Source organism: Sciurus carolinensis, chromosome 9 (assembly GCF_902686445.1).
Source record: "Sciurus carolinensis chromosome 9, mSciCar1.2, whole genome shotgun sequence".
In the NCBI taxonomy this organism is placed as follows: Eukaryota; Metazoa; Chordata; class Mammalia; order Rodentia; family Sciuridae; genus Sciurus; species Sciurus carolinensis.
The window spans coordinates 80,116,911-80,140,984 of record NC_062221.1 but is presented as its reverse complement, the minus strand read 5'-3'; the positions used below and the strand labels follow the sequence as shown (position 1 = coordinate 80,140,984).

The 24,074-nt window shown below is 32.7% G+C and overlaps 1 protein-coding gene across 1 annotated transcript; it reads right to left on the bottom strand.

Moving 5' to 3' along the window:
* Window positions 1-459: 459 nt before the first annotated feature.
* On the bottom strand, window positions 460-24,042 carry Atg3 (autophagy related 3). Its single transcript, XM_047563869.1, has 12 exons — window positions 23,533-24,042; window positions 20,854-20,895; window positions 16,950-16,999; window positions 14,238-14,308; window positions 12,958-13,065; window positions 9,816-9,865; window positions 6,747-6,828; window positions 4,283-4,317; window positions 3,871-4,026; window positions 2,782-2,909; window positions 2,205-2,273; window positions 460-735 (listed from the first exon to the last, which is right to left on the bottom strand). The coding sequence occupies exons 1-12, from the start codon at window positions 23,602-23,604 to the stop codon at window positions 654-656; spliced, it is 945 nt and encodes a 314-aa protein (XP_047419825.1). The 5' UTR covers window positions 23,605-24,042; the 3' UTR covers window positions 460-653.
* Between the last annotated feature and the right edge of the window lie 32 nt (window positions 24,043-24,074).

Here is a 24,074-nt window from a genome sequence, read left to right as displayed (position 1 = left end):
AAGATTAGCCAGTCCAGTTTGAATAGACTAGGATGAACAGGGATGAGAGACAATGCAAGGGTATAAAGAGAATATAAAAAGAGGAAGTGTGAAAGGGTCTGGGCGCTACTTTTTGGCTTTAAGGGTTGTTCTGAACTCCGATGATCAGGAAACAAGATATGTAACAGTACTAAATTTATTTCCTGGCATATAGTAAGTGCTTCATAAATACTATTAGCAGATAGGAGATTGGGAAGAGAGGGAAAACAAAAGGAACAATTATGAAGAGAAGAAGGGAAGACAGTTCAGCAGGCAATATTTTTTAGTAGTAGCTTTTTGGCATTATTATATCTTTAATACATTCCTAATAAATATGAACCCAAAATATTGTCATGATTATAAATTAGACACATCTTCACCCAAAGAGCTATTATTGAGGGGAAATCCTTCTCTGGCCTTTTGATAAAAATTGAGAAAAACTGTCTCTTTACACACATTTTTATTAAACAAGTAAGGCTGGTAGTGGAACATTTTTTTTATTTAATGCATAAACATATAAGTCCCTCTATTAGAGAAATTGTACATACTGGTGAATATGGTCAATGGTCACACCTATGTGTTAATTATTTAAAAATCAGAACCAATAATTAAGAATAGATTCTATGCTTTCTTCATTACATTGTGAAGTGCCTTGTGTAGTCATATTCTATTGTTGGAATGACAGCTTGTACAAATTTCAAAAATATTAGAAGATACCTGAAGGTCTTTAGCTAAGGAAAATAAGATTTGTAAATGGTGTTGTTTTAAACCCACACTGTAATTATCCATTTTATTAAGCAATAATTAATTCCTCAGGGAAAAACTGACAAAATCTTATATCAATTTCATTAAAAAAATTTAATCACAGAACTTTAACACTGCCTGACCACCTATTCCATTATATGAATTTGAACTTCTTAATGAGAAGTTCATATAGGCCCTCTGATATAAAAATAAGGACAAAATTGCCCATGTTTAAATAAGTATAAGATTTATTCATTTTCTTATTTTTTAAAAAAATACTTAGATGTTGATGGACCTTTATTCATTTACTTGTATGTGGTGCTGAGAATTGAATCCAGTGCCTCACACATGCTAGGCAAGCACTCTATCGCTGAGTCACAACCCCAGCCCCTATTCATTTTCTTTACCCCTTACAGCTTATAAGTTTGCTAGGATTTCTATTTTGGACTGTATATACAATCAAATCTTGCAATATATATTTTTAAACATTCTACTGTACCAGGAAATACTATGAGTTAAGGTTTACTGGAGAAACTAGTAACTCTACAATGAATTACACAGAGTATTCCAAGTTGCTACCTAGCCTCTAATACAGAGATGAATGAGAAAATTATATGTAACAAGAAAGTTCTTGGTTTATTTCAATGTCAAATAAGCCCAAAGTTCTCAGAGAGACTTAAGTTTTATTACCAATGCTTATAGTTATCTGTACTTTAAGACACTGATGACCACTCAGTCTATATCTAACACTGAGTGCTATGAACTAACAGCAACCTAAAAAAAAAAAAAAAAAAACTAATTCAAGTTATATGGCATTTAAACTGTTGAATCTGAATGCCTCTATGAATACAGATACAAGTATCTCAGCATCTGACAATGTACTTAGACACAGACTTTCATTTAATGCTCTTGTCAACCTCGGAGAACCATAGTAAGGTACTAGGAAAGATGATTTTCACTGGAGAAAAATAAAATACTATATTTTAAAAATACCTAAAGTACTTCTTGTACTTTAAGTTTTAATTAACCTATTTGTTTTAAAGTTGAATTCTTTGCTTCAGGGAGACTTCAAATTGATACAACCTAACTTTATTCTTACATGATGCGAAAGCATATTTTTGGTAACATGTTAAATTGGAAATATACTTAAAGATATCTGTTATTCTAAATTAGAAGATTACCTGTGTAATAAGGCAGAGGTAACCAGTGCACAGGGACATGTTCTACTCAATGAACAAGGCCTATCACAATATAATATCGCAATATAATATCTAAGTAAATTAGACTCCCATTAGGACTTCCAGACATGAGGAGTCAAAACAAGTTTTAAGTATTCAATCATTAAGGTTTTCGTCACTAATCTCCCAAAAATGGAAAGAAAAAAAAAAAAAAAAAAACCTAGGAGCCATTTTGCCATCAATCACACACACAAGTAAGGATACATATGAACACCAAGCTCTCCCCCTCCTTCTGCAACAGTCTCAATGATTTTCTTCATCACTTCAGCATGCCTGAAAGCAAAGAACAAATCCTATTAGTGTAGATGAAATAGATGAAAACAGGAAAAGCACATATCCACTTGTGAAACAACCTGTTGTTGGTGAAATTTTAATATGTAATAGCTAAAAAATCTTCTCCCCTCCAACCCTCATTAGACTGTTGGGTTTAATTTTATACTACACATTCACAGAAAGATGTACTTTCAATAATGCAAATCATATCAAAATGATGAGTATTTATGAGTCCAAAACAGGATCTTCCAAGCTATTCTGGAAGCTAAAAAGAGGAAGATATGCTCTACAACTAAACACATTAGGAGAACAAAAAAGTTCTTAATGAATTAAACTTAAATTGATGAGGTTTTCTTCCTTTCTTTCACACATTTAAGCACAAGAACATTTCTAAAGATGAAAAAAATTATTTACTTATAAATTTTTCTGTTTTTCTATATTTACAGATTCCCAAATAAACACAAAATATACACACACATAAACACATACACTCTCTCTATATACAGACCTGCATGGGTGAACGGAACACATGGGAGGTGGTGGGAGATGTGGGTGATTTTCAATGGTCACTGTTTTCTTCACATGATCTTGACTGATATCTTCATACATGTGCTCAACTGTTAAAGGCTGCCGTTGCTGAGAGCATAAAAAATGCTTTGAAAGTACTCTAAAAGCTTTCAGACTAAACCTCAATATCTTTAATAAACGTACTCTCCCATCACTCTCCCATCTCACCTTAATTAAAATTTAGAATTACCAAATTATTTGGGGTAAAGTTTACAACTTATTTAGATCAAGGCAGAGAGCAATGAAGAAGCACACACATTCAGGCTATCTAACATTGGTCATGATCTAATGCAGAAAAGATTCCACAGAAAGGCAAATGTGTGGCTGCCAAGGCATTTTAAAACTCAATTCATCTCATAGGCCTATTTTGTTTTATTTTCTTGTTTCCCATTTATAGTCATATGAATGATAGGTTAAATAAGTTGAGCCAGGCATGGTGTGCACCACACCTATAATCCCAGTGACTCAGGAGGTTGAAGCCAGAGGATGGCAAATTTTGAAGCCATCTTAGCAATTTATGAGACCCTGGCTGTCTTAATATAAAGAAAAAAGGACTGACTGGAGATATAGTCCAGGGGTAAAGTGACCCTGGGTTCAATCCCCAATATCAACACAACAACAAAAAGTCAATTTTAGTTACTCTTTCATTTAATTCAATTAAGCAAATGAATTTAAATGGTCATAAGGGACAGATTCATGTGTCATGATCAGTTTGTAAATGCTTACACATCTGACAGATGTAATCTCAAACAAAAATTAAGAAAATATACCAAATTAAATTTCCCTTATATTTTGAAGAGATAAACTTAGAGGCAAAGGAATAAACTTAAAACAGATTGTTTAATTAGCATTAGTGTCACATTAACAATTCAGTTTATTCAAAATAAGAAACAAGTTCAATACTAATCATAAAATTGTAAAATAAATGACTTCTAAAATTTAAAAGACCATATAACCATGTATCTAACTAAGGAATTAAACCCAACAACTTAAAATATTTTTACTGAAATATATTTCTCTTTATTTTTACCTCATCATAGCCAAACAACCATAATCTTGGTGTCTGGTAATATTTATCGTAAGTGATGTACAGGTCGTAAGTTCTGGTTTGCAAAATAGCATCTTCACCTCCAGCATCAGTTTTCGTTTTACAAGCTTCTACTATTTTCCTTGTGTCTAGGGTAGCCTGGCACACAATAGAGAAAATTTACAGCCATTATATTAGTATTAATGTGATGTTCTAGAAAAATCTATTTTTTTCCATTTTATATTGTTTTTTCCTTAAAAGTAAATGAACTTAAAATTCATGGCTGAAATTTCAGATTACAACCAATGTAAAACAAATATTTAAAAATTTCTATGAAAGAGTGATAGGTCATTAATAATACTATTAATCCTCAAGTATACTCTTTAGAAATTAACTGAGAAAACAATTTACAAACCTCATCTGTTTCCAATAATCCACTCTCTTCATATTCTGTTATAAAAAGAATAAAAGATGAATCAAGTTCAAGAAAATTCTTTAAATTTTATGCTTATATAAATCATATAATTTGTTATAAATTATATATTTATACATATTATATATTACTTCAGAGTATCACTCAAAAACTAGGGTTTGTTTGTTTTTAAATGAAGATACTGAAGCAATGTGAATGAGTAAATTCTGTACTTCTAAAGCAGCAGATACCTTACGTGACAAAATATGCATGAAAGTCAGCATATTTAAGGCCTGGTCTATGCTGCAGTCTATTAGAAATATCAACTGGCATAATAATACTGAAGAGTCTTTGGTGACTTCACAGTGAATTCAAGGCCATTACATACAGCAATCCTCACCCCCACTTATCTGAAGGTGATATGCTTTAGGACCTTCAGGGGATGCCTGAAACCAGAGATAGTATTAAACTCTATAATTTGATGCCTCTTCCATCTCAAGCAAGTATCATGCATGTGCCCTTAACTTTTGCAGTCCGAGGATCATCAGCATAACTAAGAGGAACATTTTGTTTTTCACAGTTTCATGGATAGGTTCTTACTATAGGTCTTAGCAACCTCAGTGTAAGATTTTTTTTTTTCCATGACTGTCAAGAACTTTCACTTTTTCACTTAGAGAACACATTCTACAGCTTGTCTTTGATACTGAATTGCCAGCATCAATACTTTTATGTTTTGGGATCATTATTTAGTAAAATAAGGACTACCTGGGCATAAGTAATGTGATACTGTAACAGTTGATCTGATAAATGAGATGGCTACTAAGTGACTAAGGGGCAAGAAACATGGATACACTAAAGAAAGGGGTAATTCTTTAAGGGTGGTACCCAAGGGACAGCACAAGATTTCATCACATTACTAAGAATGGCATGCAATTTAAAATTTATGACTTCTTTTTCTGTAACTTTTCATTAATATTTTCAAATTGCAGCTGAACTTAGGTAAGAGAAACCCCAGAAAGCAAAATGACAAATAAGGGGAGATTAACTACATAAAATATGTTCATTATATTTCTCAGTGATTTCCACCTTGCTGCATTCAACAGTAAATTTCCAGTTTTCATCTTAGTTGATGTCTTAAGAATATCTGACATGAATTATTCTCTCCTCCTTGGAACACTTTCTTTCCTTGATTTTTAAGATATAATATTTTCTTGGCTTTCCTCACACCTCACTGGCTATTCTTTCAATATGCGCTTCACATACCCAAATGATATTTGAGGCTGCTGTTAGAAATTCTGGATACAAATACAACAGTAGGACAGTAACTAACAGCTCAATTCTTAGACCTTGTCTCTTCTCTACCCACATTTACTCCTAGGATGAATTTATCAGTTTCAATGGCTTTAAATATTGATGATCCCCAACTTATTTCTACAGACATGGATATATAACTGGTTATAGCTCCACTGGATGATTAATAGGCACCCTAAATATCACGTGTCTAAAATTGACACTCCCTTCGAAGTCCAAAGCTAATCACTTTGAATTCCTACCCTCGTCAGTCAACGGAATCTTTCTAGACAATCAAGTCAAAAATCTTGGAGTCACATTTGACTACTCTGTCTTTAAATCCCAGCTCAATCTATAAGGAAATCCCTTTGGCCCTACCCTCAAAATATGTCCAGAATTCTACTATTTCTCATCACTACCAATACTAGACCCCTAATCCAAAGCTTTATTATTTACTGATGTCTCTTTTCCCCTTCAACATGTTCTCACTGCTGTTATATGATTGTTAAATTATGTTAGAAAAATGGTTTCTTGTTTTATTCTTAGTTAGGACCCTGCACAATATGGGTTCCTGTTTACCTCCCTTACTCCACTCTTCACTACTCTCCTCTCTCTTTAGACAGAGGAGATTCAATCCCTGGTACCAAAAAAAAAGGGAGAAACAAAAAACAAACCATTTGTAGAACACATAATTTGTTCTGCTCTGAACCAATTAAAAAGTAGTAGTTTGCAGCTATACCCAGCATTGAGATTTAGGACTTGACATTTATTCTAGCAGAAATAATGCTGTTAAGACTATGCAAGAGTCCAAGATCAAAGAAGTTTTGTACTGATGAAATTTTAACAAAATATTCCCTAGACTGCTAAATGTCAAAAGTTAAAACTCAAGGGGGTACAGTTTTTATTTTAAAGATACATATTTATATAATAAATCAGATATTCAAGGAGAGAAGTCTTTGAGGGTGAAGTAAAAAAAAATATATTTAAGAGAAAATGCCAGCCATCTGGACAGTGAGAAGCTTCTGGAGTAAAACAAGGAGTTCACATTCAAGTGAAAATGTTGGCCACTTCCAGGAGAGAGATAGCCTTGGAGCACAAAATTCTTAATCTGCATTAATTACAAATATTCTAGAAACAGTATTTTAGTTGAATTAAAGCAAATCTAGAACACAAATACCTTCCATGTCTGCAGCTTCTCCTTCATCTTCCTCTTCTTCTTCTTCACAAAGCACTGAGCAATCTTGGAGTTTTATACTGTCCTTTGAAATTAATTATATTTGTTTGTTTGTTTATTTTGCAGCACTGAGGATCAAACCAAGAGCCTCAGGTATGCTAGGCAAATGCTCTACCACTGAGTTATATCCCCATTCAAAATTAATTTCATTTAAACTTACCTAAATATGTTCATTAGTTCAAACACTGAACAATCAGGTGCTAGCACAGTGCTAACCATTGTGAAAAATAAGAATGATAAGGCAGTTCTTATCCTCAAGAAATCCAAACACCATGGGTGAGGATGACAAACCCGTAAGTCAGTTGTTGAAAGTAATGTGCTAAGTGCTATGACTGAATAATATCAAAGGTTTTTGGAAGCACCAAGAGTCAAGTGAGATAACATTTTAAAAATAACTGACAATTGAACTCCTAATAAAATAGTATATTTTAATTAATTCACTAATAGTATATTTTTATTAATTCAGTAATATTAGAAAAGCAGTTCAAAATTTTGTTAATTTGTATATTTATAAAGAAGAAAAATTTATAAATCACAACACATTTATAAATTAAAATAAATGATAAATCCAACACTATTATGTTCTAGCCAAGTATGGTGGCACAGCCTCCCAGCAACTGGGGAGGCTGAAAGCAGGAACATTTCAAGTTCAAGGCCAGCCTCAGCAACTTAGTGAAGTCCTAAGCAACTAAGCAAGACCATGCCTTATAATGAAAAATAAAAAGGGCTGGGGATGTGGCTCAGTGGTTGAGCACCCATGGGCTCATATCCCCAGTACCAAAACAAAAAACCAAAACAAAAATCAAAAAACCCCACTATTATATTCTAATTTGTTAATTAATCTAAAACTGTTAAAATTATCAAATTTTAGTTATTATAACACATGAGATTTCCATTCAATTTCTTAATTGTTAATAAGTGTCCTATGAAAGAATAATGCTAACCAGTGGTAGGCCTAATATACACAAAACTAATATTCTAAAATTATGAAATTGATAAAAGTAAGTAAATAACCTCATTTCATTTAGGTTACATTTTACTTAAGGAGAGTTTTATTTACCACTAGAAATTTAAATCAAATGCATCCTAATTATACTTAAAATGTAAACAAAAGAAGAAAGATTATACCTGGATAATTATTAAATGAGCTAATATCTGACAAACTGATCATTAAGAAAAATTTTAATCATGCTGGTAGTCATACTTGATATAGTAGAACAGAGTAAAACAAATCAAGAACCAAGGTTAAAGTTTGAGAGTTGGGAGGGGTAGTTCAGTGGAAGAGAATGAGCTCAGCCTATGTGAGGCCCTAGTTTCAACCTTCAGTGCCAAAAAGCAAAATGAAAAACAAAATTCATACTTCAGTCTAAATGGCAAATGTTCTAAGGACTCTTATTTTTAAAATAATATAAATTCTATATAGTGTTAAATTAAAAAAAATGATATGAAAGATAAATCCCAGTTTTCAATTATAAGCATTCATCCTTTAGTATCACATAATGATGTTAAGTGGGATCCCAAGCATCACAATAACCATTATTTATTAAAAATTCTTGAAAGAATTACCATAAACATATTTCACCTCCCAAAAAACCTGTCCACCCTGCTCTGCTACTTATTCTAAAATTTGAAGCATATACATTAATAGAGTAAATAAAATCATCTGAAGCAGCAAAAACATTTGTGTAATTCCTCTTTAGTCAATCAAACTTTCCCAAAAGCAAAAATTCCAAAGATGAATTCTCAGGTCAATGAACCAAACCTTAACTCCAAGTATAAAAAACAAAAAAGGGAAGTTATTTTACTTTCTTACACTTCTTGTTAAGCTTCAATTACAAATTTCCGAAGAGGCAGTGACAAAAATACAAGGAATGTCTTAAATTAGTGAGTTTTAGGGAATGGTTCCGATGAACAATAGGGACACAATTATTCCATCCAAATAGTCTATCCTCCAAGAGACTTGATAATTAAAAGAAATAATTAAGAGAAGATAAAAGTGAGGACATTTTGTATTTTTTAAATCATTTCAAATGACTATACAAAAAAGTGAAAACAACTGTAATCATTCCAAGAAATGGAAAACTAACATAATATATGCAACCTAAATTAAATGAAAACTTACAAGCAGCCAATTACATGTTTTATTCTCCCCCAAAATAAATCATATAATAAAACTTAACTGACTTAACTTCTAGTGATTCAAAATACCATGACTTTGGATAATGCTAAGCTGAAGTATATATTTACATTTTCAAAAATGAAAGCAAAAAAAATCTTGCCAGTAATTTAAGAAAACAGAGAATAATTAAATTGCTCATAACATTTAAAGTACAAAGTCTAAATATTAAGACACTGTCTATTATCAAGAATTAACTCTCCCAAATATTCCATGTATATATATATATATACACACATATATATAATGTACTATTGAATACACTTAAAAACAAAATCCACTTCTTTTCAACTATCTTAGACACCTTTCCAATTAGTGAAAAACAGCTTTTACTAGTAACAAGTTCAAAAAAGTTTAAATGTTTTTTCTTGCATTATTTTTTCTTTTACTTTTTTTTTTAATGGTGTTAGGAATTGTACCCAGGGCCTGGTATGTACATGAGTAAGTGCTCAACCACTGAGCCATACCGTAAAGCCCCACAATATGGTTTTTAAGCCATACTAAAATAAAAATAAGGGAGGGCTGGGTTTGTGGCTCAGTGGCAGAGTTTGCCTAGTATGCATGAGGTTCTGGGTTTGATTCCCTGCATGGAAGGAAGGAAGGAAGGAAGGGAGGGAGGGAGGGAGGGTAAGAAAAGTAAGAGAAGCATTAAGAAGCAGTAGTATTTTAGTAGTATTTTGATGTAGAAAATTGAGGGAAAAAAAGATGGAATTTAAATGAGTTTGATATCAGTAAGTGTGGGTAAGAAAGATGAACAATATCAACAGATATATACAGATATATTATATAGGCAAATAACTAGGTCACTGATTATAGAAATATTAACTAACCAGTACCTTGCTTTCCAGTGTAATCTCCTTAACTGCTTCAGTTATTCCTGCAATACCTGTTTACAATTCAGCAGAAAAAGAGTAACTAAAATTAAGCTGTAAACATCACATTTACTTGAATAAAGCAACATACAAGCACTTAAAATTATCTAAATTCTCACAACTGCTCTGAAGTGAAGAAGTAAATACTAACATAATGCCAAATGCACTATCTCAAACTAAAAATATAAACTAATTTAATATTTGCCATGACTTATCCTTCTCCTTTTACTATTTCTCACTTACTTTGACTATCACAATACATTCTAATAGTGAAAATATTAAGAAATTACAGTACTCACATTTACATTTTTTTTTATTAAACCTGTATCCAAAATTTCTCAACTAGATATTGGCTATATTAATATGTATTTGCTTCAGATATTTAGAACATGCTACTTGCTTCAGAAACTTAGGATATGTGATAACACTATTTTATATTTATATATGGCCCACTGCTTTGCCAAGTGTTTCCACATCTTATTTAATTCTTCTAAACATTAGCTTCTAAAGCAATTATAATAATAATTTCTTCTTATGCAGAAATGAAGTAATCAAAGAAGCAAAATGACCTGCTAGAGTCTCACAGTTATGAAGAAGCTGGGCTTAAAATACATGTGAGTTGACTTTTGGTTCAGTGGTTCTCCACTGTAACTCATAGAGCAAATCCCTCAGAACTACCTATGTCTCAATGAAAGTATTATGGCAGGTGGCAACACCCTGAGTCAGCTAGATAATATTTCTAGTTCAAAATACCTGTCAATATTCACAATCAGACTCTTTAAGAATAGGCAATTCAGTAAGACCACCGTAGGTAAAGATACTACAGGAAAAAAAAACCAAAAAAACCCTAAATACAATACATTCTTAGCTCCTAATAAGTGAAGCAGTGAGGCATATTCATCCTCTGAAACTTTAATGTACCTGTTTAATATACTCACTTTCACAAATGAAAGATGTCAAAATCCACAATTAGCATAAAGCTTTTACTTTATAGTTTTTCTAAAACTACTATAATAGGTACAATAATTCCACAACCATCTTTTTTTTTTTTTTTCTTCCTTAGTCTGAAGAGTGCTATGCATGAAGCAAAGGTCTTTATTATGGCAGGTAAATGCAAATGGGCACTTGACTACAGTAGATCTTTGGATTTATTTTTTGGCACTATTTTCATGGTTACTAAGAATCAGTATAATAGCTGAAGTTTGAAAGGTAAAACAACAGCTTTCATCACATTAATTATTGAATGGACACCAGCTAGTGCTCCACAAGTGGGATTTATCTTGACTATTCATAGTATTATAATCTATCTTATACTCTATATTTTAAATGATATGCAAAACCCAAATCTTAACATATCAAATTGACATTAAAAAATGATCCACTAAATATGCTAAAATTTTACATCTCATAAAGGATAATTAGAATGTACATTAACTGAAGTAAAATATTGTGCTATTTTTCATGTGCAAAAATGACACTGTTCTCTATCATCAAACTATTTTTTTAGTTGTCAAATTTCTAAAGATTTCTGTCACTCCAATCATACTGATATCTATCTACTTATCTCTGAGATAAATGATATTGTAAATATACCCCTGGAGTTTGAGATAATGAATATGAAATAGAACACAACTAAACAATAGAGTAACTCATTAAGCTGACATCAGAAATAGTGCTATATCCGATTGTTCTTGTCAGTCAACAGACAATTTAATACTAAATTGGTGACTACATCTTCCAGTCATGGGAAAATTAGAGAAGTTAAAAGATTTTGTGAATACCAGGGAAAAAAGTCTAATAGCATTAATTGGTGGGGGAAAAGAAGACTATTTTAAAAAGTTGCTGAATCTCTTATTTCCTCTAAGCTTTGACATAACATCACTTAACTCAGCAGCACAAGTTTCAGATTGAGAAGCTCAAGTCCTGGATTTGTGCCTATATCTCCATAAGGAAACAGATGGCAGTGTTCTTAATTTATAAAGTAGAGGAGAAAGTGACCTTTCAAGGTGGTACTTCTACCTGTGCAGAAGACTTAGTCCATTGTCTATTGCAATAAACCACAAATAAGAGCAACAATTTGCCTATCATGAAAGATATAGCAATGTATAGAGGCATTTTTGGTTGTAACTGGGGGATGTTACTGGCATCTAGTAGGCAGAGGACAGAGATACTACTAAACATTTTTCAATGCATGAGAAAGGCAAGAATTATCCAGCCCCAAATGTCAATTATGTCAATGGTGTTGAGGTTAAGAAACACAGCTTTATTACTACTGTGGGGATAAACCTATTAGTCTCTAGGATTCAGGGAGAGAAAACTCATTTTTAGATGGTACACTTGAACTTAGAACACATTTTCTTCATGAAAACTAAGTAATAAGCGGAAGCTATGACAGCACATAATAATATGCATTTATACAGACACAAAAACACGTGGCAAAATAGAATTTTATAACCTGTAATAATAAAGTTTATTCAGTGTTTCAAATAATATGAAAACATACACTTTAAAAATCCCTAATTCAATTAACAATAATTAACAATTAATAATATTGTAATTATTATAATTGTTAATTATAATTAACAATTAATAATTAACAATTAATTCAATTAACTATTGAATAACTTCTATGTAAGACATTAAGATAGATATTAAGGATTCAATAATGAATCCCTACCTTCATGAAGCTCACAATACTTAAAATTTCTTCTAGATCCTAGTTCTGTGGGTAAAACAAGTATGAGTACAGAAGAGTTCCTATCATAAAGGAGCTCATAATCCAGTAATGCAACAACATATAAATAAGAGATTCTATACCAAAGTATTAGTAATTTTGATTGGCTTTATTTTTGCCTCTATTTAGAAATAATGAAAATAACATAGATATTTTCAAATTGCAACTGAAACAGCAGCAGGTACTAAGGAAATCTGGTATACTCCAAAAGTTCTTTTTTTTTTTACTCTCTTTTTCCTCCAATATGTCCTCCTACTTCTTTCAGGTAAACATCTACTGGGACAAAATTATACATTATGTACCTCTTTTTCTTATCGAAACTGAAAAAAGTTTAATACAATTTAAATATATTTCATTCTATTGCCCTTTTACCTGTGTTGTGGTATGTATCTACCCATCCCCCATCACCATCATCTTCTTCAATGATCGCTTCCAATTCATCTGAATATTCCATCTGTTTGCATCGCTTGTAGCATGGCACTATAAAAGAATGGTAAATACAGTTAGTGGTATACAATCTGCTAACCACAAATCCATTAGAAAGAAGAGGAAGCTTATTCCATTATAGATATATTTATGCTACAAAATATTAAGTGAATATATTTCACTTCTAATGAAATGATTAAGAATTATATTCAGCCCATGAACACTCAACTAATTATTTGGTCACATTAATCTTTCCCTAAAATGCTTTTTTAGAAGACAAATAGAAAGGCTCTGGTGGGAGTGTTCTACATATTCTTTACAATAATGGTCTGTAAAGAACTATAGGCTGAAGTTAGATGACACTATTCAATTTCAGGCTAATCCAACAATAACCTTATACTAATTAATGGCTTTACTCTCAGAACATGGAAGTACCACCTGTCAGAATTTATATTTAAGTTCCAGCTATTCCAATGGATAAAATAGTTTAAAATTAACCAAAATGTAAAATTTATCCCTTTATACAATATTGGTGCCCAGTTTTTCACAAAGCAGATCTATCAATTAATAAGTATTTTGATTCATAAGCATAATATTGAACAATTGTAAAGTAAGAACATGATGTAGGGTCAACAAATTGCTATAAATCTCCTGATTTTACTTAATTAGAAAATAATCAATCCTAAAAGTAAATATATTGTAGGTAAAAAATACTGGTTTTTTTTACATATTATTTTTTTTCCCATATGGGATAAGTTAAATGGAAATCATATATTGTTATGTGATTATTTAATGACTATCACAACCTTTTAGTGCTATTTTTAACTTGATAAATAAGAAATCTGTTTCAAAACATTTTTTTGTGCCTATAGGCAATCCTTCAATGGCACAATAAATAATAAAAATCTTCAGCTTTGAACTTTTAGATATCAAAGACAGTATCAATTAAATATCCAATTAGGAGAAATCTAACTTTTCTTAAGGCTCTCTTCCTCCGTATCTTGACAATTTTTTTGCAAAAATAAATAACCAAAAGGAAGAGGAGATAAAAATCAACTTAGAAAAAAATACAAGAATAGAAATTTTAGAGTTTCATGAAATTTCCTCATTTCTGTCTGAAAAGCTTTAAGGTCTATTTTAGGAATAAATTAGAATCTGGTAAGTGTAAATTGTTGTTTTTAATATAACTGTGCAAAGTTTACCAATGTATACAACATAATTCTTACCATTTTTGGTTACCAAAAATTGTTTGCCTGTTGGTAGGTATGCCTTCACTTTCAATTCTTCCCCTGTAGCCCTTTGAAAACAGTGAAAAGCACCAAAATACAAAATATATTTTATCAAATGTGGAACAGAAGATATAAAAATAAATTTCAAAACTACAGAATCCACACTACTCAGGAATTGTTTTAGAATTGGTTGGGGAAGGATGTCCTTAAGTGATATATGTCAGGACACAGAAAAGCATAACAATAAAATAAGTGAAATATACTAAGAGATGCAGATAGACTTAAGAGAATTTGGATTAACTATTAGACAAATATAGAAAGATAACAGAACTATCAAGAAACCATTATGTCTCTAAAAAAAAGGAAGTGCTGCTCTAAGGGAGCTGTATTCCACAGAATAATCTTTCATGTTATCAATACAAATTATAGTTCATCTTGAGAATCAAGAGGCAAAAAAGAAAAAGAAAAAGCTGCATGTTATTACATAACAAAGTAGGTGGTTGGCAAGATCCCTGTTCCTACCACTGTATTAAAACTGGAAGTAAGAAAAGATGGCTTTGAGTAACAAGACAATAATATTGACAACAGTAATGCTTAAAAAAGTCTCTTATTGGATAATAAAACTCAAACTTACACTATTATTAATTTATTGTCATAAGTCTAAGAGGAAGCTAATAATAATATTTCCATTTTCTATGCAAGTAAACTAAAGTTTAAAGGTGTCGTCGGGTTCCCACAGTCACAAAACCAGAAGGTGTAAAGAAAGAGGATCAAGCTAAGTGACTCCAGGATTTCTAATCTTAAACTACTTTCTCTGTGGGTCAGAACCAATTGAAACGTTTTTGAGCTATTCTGACATTTCTCATCAAGAATTTTTGTGGGCTACCTACTAGACTTAGCCAGAACTGAGGTGGCCACATGTTGTCCTCACAAATGTAAGAACATGAACTTGGAGTTCTACTGCTTTTTCAAGCTTCAGCAGAAATTTCAAGCCATAGTATGGAGCACAAGATAAAGCCAGGAAATGCCCTAGTATATTTAACAGTCTCTTCTTTCAACTAATCTCAGTTGTCAAATTCAACAATATGATGACAATGCCTAAGGTTCTGAAGAAAGAAGTTAAAAATAAGTTCATGACAGCACTTGAGCACATGAAAGTATTGGCACAGAAATAATCTGTTTCTACCTATGATTTAAGATTATTCCTTTGGTCCCAGCAAGTCAGTCCAAAGTGTGGACACTGAAGTGGGACATAACTGTGTTCTAAGTTTCAAAAAAATTATTTCAACAATCATAATTCATAAAAATAGAATTCTACTAATGCCTGTTCATAAAATAGGTCTACTATTAGAAGATCCTGTCCACATACAAACCCCTATTCACAATGCTACAAATCAGATAGCTAAACTACTTAGACAATTAAAGTCTACAATAAAGAAATCTCAATATAGAAAATGCACACTTATCATATTATCACAAAACAATCACTAATACTTTATACTGATTTGTATTGAAATATATTATAGACCAGAACCTAATTTTAACAAAAAACTTAGAATATAAGGAAAAAAAATTCTCTTAAGTCAGAAAAATTCTACAATATTAATTTAATTTTCTTATATATGGAACAGAGATACAAGTATAAAAGAAAAAGACATAAAAATAGATATAGCTGATGATATTTTAGTCTTTCTTGGTCCATAAAAAAACAATGCCCAACAAGATAAAAATTGGTTGAAAAAAAAAAAAAAGAAACAGTGTTTCAGGCACACAGTAAATATAAAAATAAAGGAGAATAAAACTGGCCAGAGATGAAAGTGTGTTTCAACTAGTTTAAAGTACTGAAGTATATAAGTTCTTTAGATATTAAGAAAAACATTATCAATTAAAACCTTGTTAATTCCGGAACCACTGCCCCCAACCAAATCTGTACCTTTCAACTACAATTGAAAAAAAATTCATTAAGACAAAAAAAAAAAAAAAAATCATAAGTTGAAGCAGCTACATTCAAACAAGGTGATACTTCTGCCAGTACTGGGATCTCTTTTTCTATAAAAGTTAACCATTATTACTTGGAAATAATGAAACTACATTTGCTTTATAACATTTGATTATTTTTCAAATATTTCAAAACATACATTATATTTAATTATTTTATTATGAGTTAATAAAAAATAAGAGCTTTAAGTCTAACAAGTAGATTTGTAGTCAAGACCTTAATTAGTTATTATGAACCTTTTTTAACTTTGGCAATTTATAAAGAGGGTACATACTTTTCAAACTCAATAAAAAGTGTTCACACCTTATGTTTTAGAGAACATAAAAGGCCACCAAATCTTTGTTGTCAAAAAAATGTTCAATAAACATTTGTTAAACTGAAAAAAGAAATTTGATTAAATTTATTAAACACCTGAACATTATTTTTTAAAGAACCACAAAATTAGACACAGACACTACAAAGGGAATACTAGAGTAAAGAAGGTTTATCTCCATTATATCCATCTTTTATCCTATGAGAGCAAAATAAAATAGGTCCACATCATTTTTTCCTTTATGTTACTTTGATTATCACTGGGGTTTGAAAAAAACCTATAGGAAGAAGGTTAAGCTTGTCATTTTAACTTGCATGCACTAACCTATTTTGCAAACTGCCATAATTCTGAAGTCATTCTTTTTCTAGTTTTCTGTTTTTCACTTAAGATTACTTACCATTGCCATGTTGGACAGTGGTGGACTAAGTGATCTCCAGCTGCCACAAACTATTCCAGATTCGGGAGGAATATGAAAGAGGGGAAAAGAAAAATGGAACATCACTGAATGTGGGGTTGCAAAATACCAAACTTATCACTCCGGGTAACCTTGATACTTAACAATCAATTAAGGTGTAACAAACCTGCTCTACCAGCCCCAAGAATTATTTTTGATTATTATTATTGATTAATAAACTAGAGATTCTTGTTAATGACTGAAAAACTCAATACAAACCTTTGAAAAATTACTAAATAGGTACAGGTAGAGGACGTAAGTCTATTCTATTACATCAGTATATGCTTCTTCTTACTTTTACTTATATATTTAATATTCGTGTATATATATAAATTTATATGTATGTGTGTATTTTTTTTTTTGCAGAACTAAGGATTTAACCAATGGCACTTTACCACTGAGATACATTGCCAGTTCCCCAGCTCTCTTTTTTTTTAAGTTTTTTTTTTTTTTTTTTGGTTGTTGATGGGTCTTTATTTTGTACATTTATTTATTGTGGGGCTGAGGATTGAACCCAGTGCCTCACACATAAGTGCTCTACCACTGAGCCACAACCCCAGTAGCCCCAAGCCCTTTTTATTTTGAGACAGGGTCTCACTAAATTGCCCAGGCTGCCCACAAACTTGTGATCCTCCTGCATCAGCCTCCCCAGTAGCTGGGATTACAGGAACTGTCATTATGCCTGGCTTTTTTTTTTTTTTTTCTTTAACCTTTTTTTTGTTCTTTCCTGTTCCTTTCCTTTCCTTTCCTTTCCTTTTTCAGTGCTAGGAACTGAACCCAGGGCTTTGTATGTGTGTGAGGTAAACACTCTTATCATGGAACTACACCCCAGCACTGTTTTATAATAATTTTTAAAATTTAGGTAATGGCCAATTTTGAAAACTTCATCATACTCTTTAAGAAATCATTAATAACAAGAATGTAGTGCCAAACAGTGGGGCCAAAATTAGAAGTTATTGGACTGATGCTGAAAACACACACAAAACTAAGAAATGAAATCCTCTATTAATCCTTAGGTTTTATGGGCAGGGTTAAACACTATTCACATTTTTTTCCCCTTCAAAAAAAAAAAAAAAAAAACCTACTCAGAGAGAAATAGATGAAACTTTTGAGAATTCCAGTTTACATGGACACAAGATGATCTTACCAAAGGATAGCAATCAGCCTATTTTTGAGCAGAAAGCAGAAGAACTATAACTACAGTGTCCCAACTGAAGCAATTGGTGCACATACTTTCCCAATTGCTTTTATTTCACAACATCTCTAACTTAAAATATTGCATTGTTTATGGGCTTATTACACAGGAAAAAAAAAAAACAATATATTTAGTCTTCTAATGCCTTCCTGAGAAAGAATATCTATATAAAATACTCAAATTTAAGAGAGCAAAACTATCAAATAAAAATTTTGAGAATAACCTATTTTAAGATGACATATCATCAGGGTAAGATATATCAAATACATTCCCATAGGAAACTTTTAAATGTTTCTTTTCCTTCATTTCAAATAATCTTTTTATTATTTAAACTAGTTTAGTGAAAAAAATGAAAATAATAGTTTTGCTCTAAAGTCAAGCGTTTTGGGGTCACTGCAAACAAAGAGTACTTTAGTTCTGTGGTTATCAGGAACTAATTTATCAGCAGCAAAAGTAATACTTAGCAAAATGGAAGTTAAATAATTAAAAATAAAAATTCTTTAATTATAGTGCCTTGTATCATAAGACTAATTCGTGGGTCACTTTGGTGGTATTCATTAATAAAAAAAAATCAAAACACTAGAAAGTAAGGAAAACTATTTTTAAGAACACAGAATTATTCTAATAATTGGCACATATGTACATTTACTCTCATTAGCAACGACCACCTTGCTTCACATGTCTAAATGAAATAACATGTAAAATACAGTAAAATTTCAAATCATCAAAAATTGTTTCCTGTACCTTTCTCTTTCTGATTACTTATTCTCTATTTGTCAATAGATAGTAATGAATAACTTCAATAAGATAGAACCAATATTTACTTTTGGTGAGCAACTTTACTCTTCAACCTGTCCTTTATTAAAAGAATTCTACTTAATCAAGTCATACATACATCCAACATTATTTTTTTCCCAGGCAATACAATAGTAGATACTGGCTGTCCCTCTTTTTAAACACAAATGCTTCTACACCTCTCAATGAAAACAAAAAGATAGCTGGAGACTGACAGAAACAACAAGGAAAAACAAATAAATGAATTTTGCATGTAATATTTACCCAAAGCAAATGATGTCTTCCCATTTTCCTCCTCTAGGCTCATTCTAATCTAACTCAATTCTGTAATTGTGCTATATCCAACCCAACTCAAATTATGTGGATGGTACCCAACTTGGGTAGTTCTGCCTTGAATTTTTTTTTAAAGAGAAAAATTACTAACTTCTTGCATGCTATTAAGTGTAACAGCTAGTCACTTTAGAATGAATTCCTATTTTAAAACAGCTGAATTCTATTCAAACACCATAGAATGCATCTCTAATTTCCACTTTCTAACAATTAGTCATCTTCATACAGTGAAGATAAAGCCTAAGAGTGAGAAAACAACAAACTTTCATCTCTGCTCTTGATTTCAGATACTTAAAAAAGTCATGTCTACATTACAGCTCTGGTTGGCAAGAATATAATAGCCTTTTGATCAAAACTTACCCTTTTTTTGTATTTGAGGTATTAAACTCATGAAGCCTAAGGCAGAATAGGTTCTTCAGAGAATGTCTGGCCCAAGTCCTTTATTTTATAGATGAGGAAACATGAGGCCTGGACCTAGATAGTTTAACTGATTTGCCAAAATAAGTAGAAACTAGAGAAATGTGTCTACAAAGTAGGTCCTTTAGGTTTTTTCCATTATACCATGTGTCTTCATTTAAAAATAAAGACAGTTTTAGATAAAAGATAAGTTCATCCTTAAAACTCAGAAGGATTTGGGACTGGTAAGAGGTTCATCATAATGAAAATTAAAAGATCAGTTAATTCTCTGACCTGAAGTCCTGGAATTTATAGCTACAACAGTGGTCCCAAGATACAATATGGCTTGTTTTAAAATATTTCTTTTAAAATAATGAGTACAGATTGCCAATGAATTATGTTTTCAGTGAGTTAAAGATTAAGCTTAAATAAATCCCTTGCTTTTTATTTAAAGAACAAAATAAATCTGATACAAAATTGGAACCAAAAAGGTTTTCTAGCTCAGTATTTACTTCTCTAGGGATAGAGTGAATAAATGAAAGAGAACTCTTATCATATAGATTTGGTCAATAAGTGAAATGACTCCTCAAAACACAATTCTATGTTTAAAGTCAATGAAATATAACTGGCCTTCAAAATAACTATTAGTTCCAGTCTCATATCTCATGTAGCTTCAATACTACTTGTTTAGTATAAAAAGTGAACGAAATGACCATCCAGGATATAACAATATATTTAAGCTGAATATTAAAACTTTAGCAATGAGCAAAGTCTCCAAACAGAAAGCCATAAAAATTCATGATAGAGCACCCTGACACAGAAAACCCTACAGAGCCCACAGCACAGCTCAACACAATACAAATATGCATAAAGGGTATGTGACTATAGGAATCTTTCCCATTCCCTCTCCCACCTTAATTTCTATATAAAGAGGAACTATGGAGAAATAGGAGAAGTTGCAAAGCAAGAAGGAAGTTACATCTTCTTTTCTATAAGCAGCAGAAATTCCCATAAATCACCAAAATCTAACTGTACTAAAATCAAAAAGTTCAAGATGTTCTCTAACAAAGCAAAAATGTCAGTTTAATACAATTTTAAATATAAAGATTTCAAAATATCTCAAACACTTACCTCTTCTGGGGTGATTACACCTGTTTCCTTAAATTTTGATTCCTACAGAAAGCAAAAACATTAACAGTATTATAACATCTTTCAATTTCAATTACAAAATGTTGTGGTGGCAACTAATTCTTTTAGGCAATGGAGTACATTCAAAAAATTACACACTGTACATACTGTGTATGTCACTGGTACTTGATTACAAAGATCTATACTAGTCTAATGTGGAAAACTTACATGAAAATAATCATACTTTGATCAGTGCTAAACAGTTCTAAGAAAAAACATTCAAAGGTTTAAATAAGCATGAAGTTCTACAATGATTCTATGCAATGAACAAATACCTTTATTTAACAGTACCATAAAAATGTCTTAAAGATGTTTAAGAATCTTAAGAATTCAGCCAATGTCTTAAACTGAGTAATATTAGAAATCAAATGTAGGAATCATTTAGTATTTCCCATTATTCTCATTCCACCAAGATATTAAAATAATATTCTCTCCTCTAAATATACTATTTACTAAATTTTTCTAAATTTTAGGTTATAAGTAAAGTTTTATGGTAGTCTACAAAAATGAAAAGATTCATTTATAAACACTACTCTTTCAACAAATATTTATAACTACTTTGTGCCTGGCACAGTCTGAGGCAATGGTATGTATGTATGAATAAAACAGATCAAACTCATCTCTGCCCTCAAAAACTGTTTTAATTCTTCAACTAGAAAAAAAATCAAATGATAATGAATACCATAGTATAAAAAAAAATTAAGCAGAGAGGAATCTGCCAGGTGGTAGGGAAAGAGTGCCATGAAAAATTGAAATAACAGAATAAAAACCACTGATAGGTGACTTGAACACCTATGTCAATGAACAAACCATAAGGCCAAGGGAGAGAGAATTTCAGGCTGAGAGAAGAGCAAATGCAAAATCTTAGAAGTAGGAGTGTGCCTGATGGAGTACTAAAGAGGTCAAGTTGGCATAAGCAAAATTGATCATGGGACAGAATAGAACTTGAGACTGCAACCTCTACTGATTAAGTAGAGTCTTGAAAATCACTACCAGGATTTAAGCTTTTTTCCCTAAACAAAACATGAGTGTTTTCTTAAGTTTACAAGAATGCCATTATCCTGATTTGTTTCTTAGGAATTTTCCCTTTTTCTCCCTGCCTTCCCTCATTTAGCAGGAAACTTTAAGGATTCTCTCTATAAACCAAGAGCAAAGGAGTGACAAAGAGAGGGTCACAATTCTGCTCTCCTTTATAGCAAAAATATACACCTTACATACTGACATGCTAACACTTCTTTCCAGTTGGAAAACAAGTAAAACAATTCTTCAAAACAATCTATGTCATAAGTTCAATAAAATACAACTGGACTATCAAATAACTATTATATTTAATTCGGGAGGTCTTTTGTTCCTCTCTCCTTGAAACCAAAAAGTAGTAACTGTGTATTGTTAAAATGCAGTATACTTACATAGACATGCTATTTTGAAAAGGTAACATAACAAGAAGCATTTGATTCAATGTCAAAATTAATTTTGAATTTTAACTAGTCAACTGAATAAGCCAAACTAAAATGACTTTCACAGTAAACAAACATAAGGAAAGCAAGAGTTAGGATTTTCATTTAAGGGTACCTGACTTTTTTCTTATTTGGCCCAACAAGGTCTCATTTCAAATCGCGTCTTGGAAGCATGCTAAAATACATACAGATATGACATTCCCCTATGTCAAGGAAAGGGAGTAAAGTAAAACTGCTTACCATTTCTCTTAGTATACCAGAATATTTCAACTCCAACCTATGATTAGTAAAATTCTAACTGAAGTGCAAAATGAAAAAGAAAATTAAGCGAGCACTTGCCACTCATTTAGTATCACTGTGCACTTTTCAGAAAATAAAAATAAAGTTACAACAAAAATGTACCCTACAGTAAGAGAAACTTGAATGCAGTTCTAGAAATTTATCTCTCAAAACTAGAAACAATTCAGTCGCTGCTGTAACAGCTAATGTGTCACCATTTTTACTTTGTAAGTGCTGTATTTTACCAGTATGCTAAAAAGTATATATCAGGAGGGTCAAACTGCTCTTTAGTATCACTGCAAGTTCAAGATTAAAAACCAGTTACTGATATTTTAAAAACGTGGGAAAGCGTAGTTCTGCTCTTTAGCTCAGTTCGATGTTACCAATTCCACTTCGTTCCTCTGAACTCTAGAGGAATTGGAACCGCAGTCACTATTTACCTATTCCATACTTATAAAAGTCTTTCTATGAAACTTGGCGGGGGAGGGGGGTAGCATATGCCATTTTGCTACCAACACATTTCACTCGTCCAAAAGATAAGCAAGATCCTTGTTCAAGTTTTTAAAACTTCCGATGTTAGGATTTAATATTGTTAAATCTTAGATGCCGACCACCTTCCAAACCTACAAACCCAGACGCAGAGTTGTAAAGGGTGGAGACCCGAGCACACACTGAGCGTCGGCTCCAACTTTATCAGAAAGGAGACAGAAAGCCCTACGGAACAGCCAGGGAAGACAGGGATGGGGGCTGCCCGCTTCGCTGCGTCCCACCCTTACACGTTCCTACACTGTTCCCCGCAGGGGAACAGGGGTCTCCTCTGACGCCCGGTCCTTGCAGAGATGAGAGCGTGAGCCTGAGAGCCCCCGGCAAGCCCGGCCCGGCTTACCTTGAGGACCGGGGTCAGGTACTCAGCCACTTCCAGTGCTTTTCCCTTCACCGTGTTAATCACATTCTGCATCCTGGGGCCGGAACAGCGGCCGGCCCCGCGATGGGGTGGGGAGAGCAGCCGGGACAGGGGCCAGGAAGTCAAAAGATGTCCCCAATGCCGCCGACTCGCATCGGCACCCAGACGAAGGCACCCGAAAGGACCGGACGGGATGGGACGCGAAGCGACGGGACGGACGGGACGAGGGGGAGGGGCGGCGGGAGCTGCGCGAGAGGGCAGGGCGCGCGCTCCTCACGCCCCAGGCAGAGCACTGCGGGTCGGGCCCAGCTGTCACCTGGCCGACAGCGACCCAGGCAGGACCGATCGGAGAGGGGCGGGGAGAGGCAAGTGCACACGCACCCCTGGCCCTCCAGAGAGCTGTCTTTCCCCCCCTTGCCTCACTCGAACCCCTTCCGACTTCCCCTTCCTTTCACTCGCCGTAGCTCCGCCGCCACCTGGGCCTCACGTGACACCAGACTCCCCCACCACGTGACGCAAGAAAA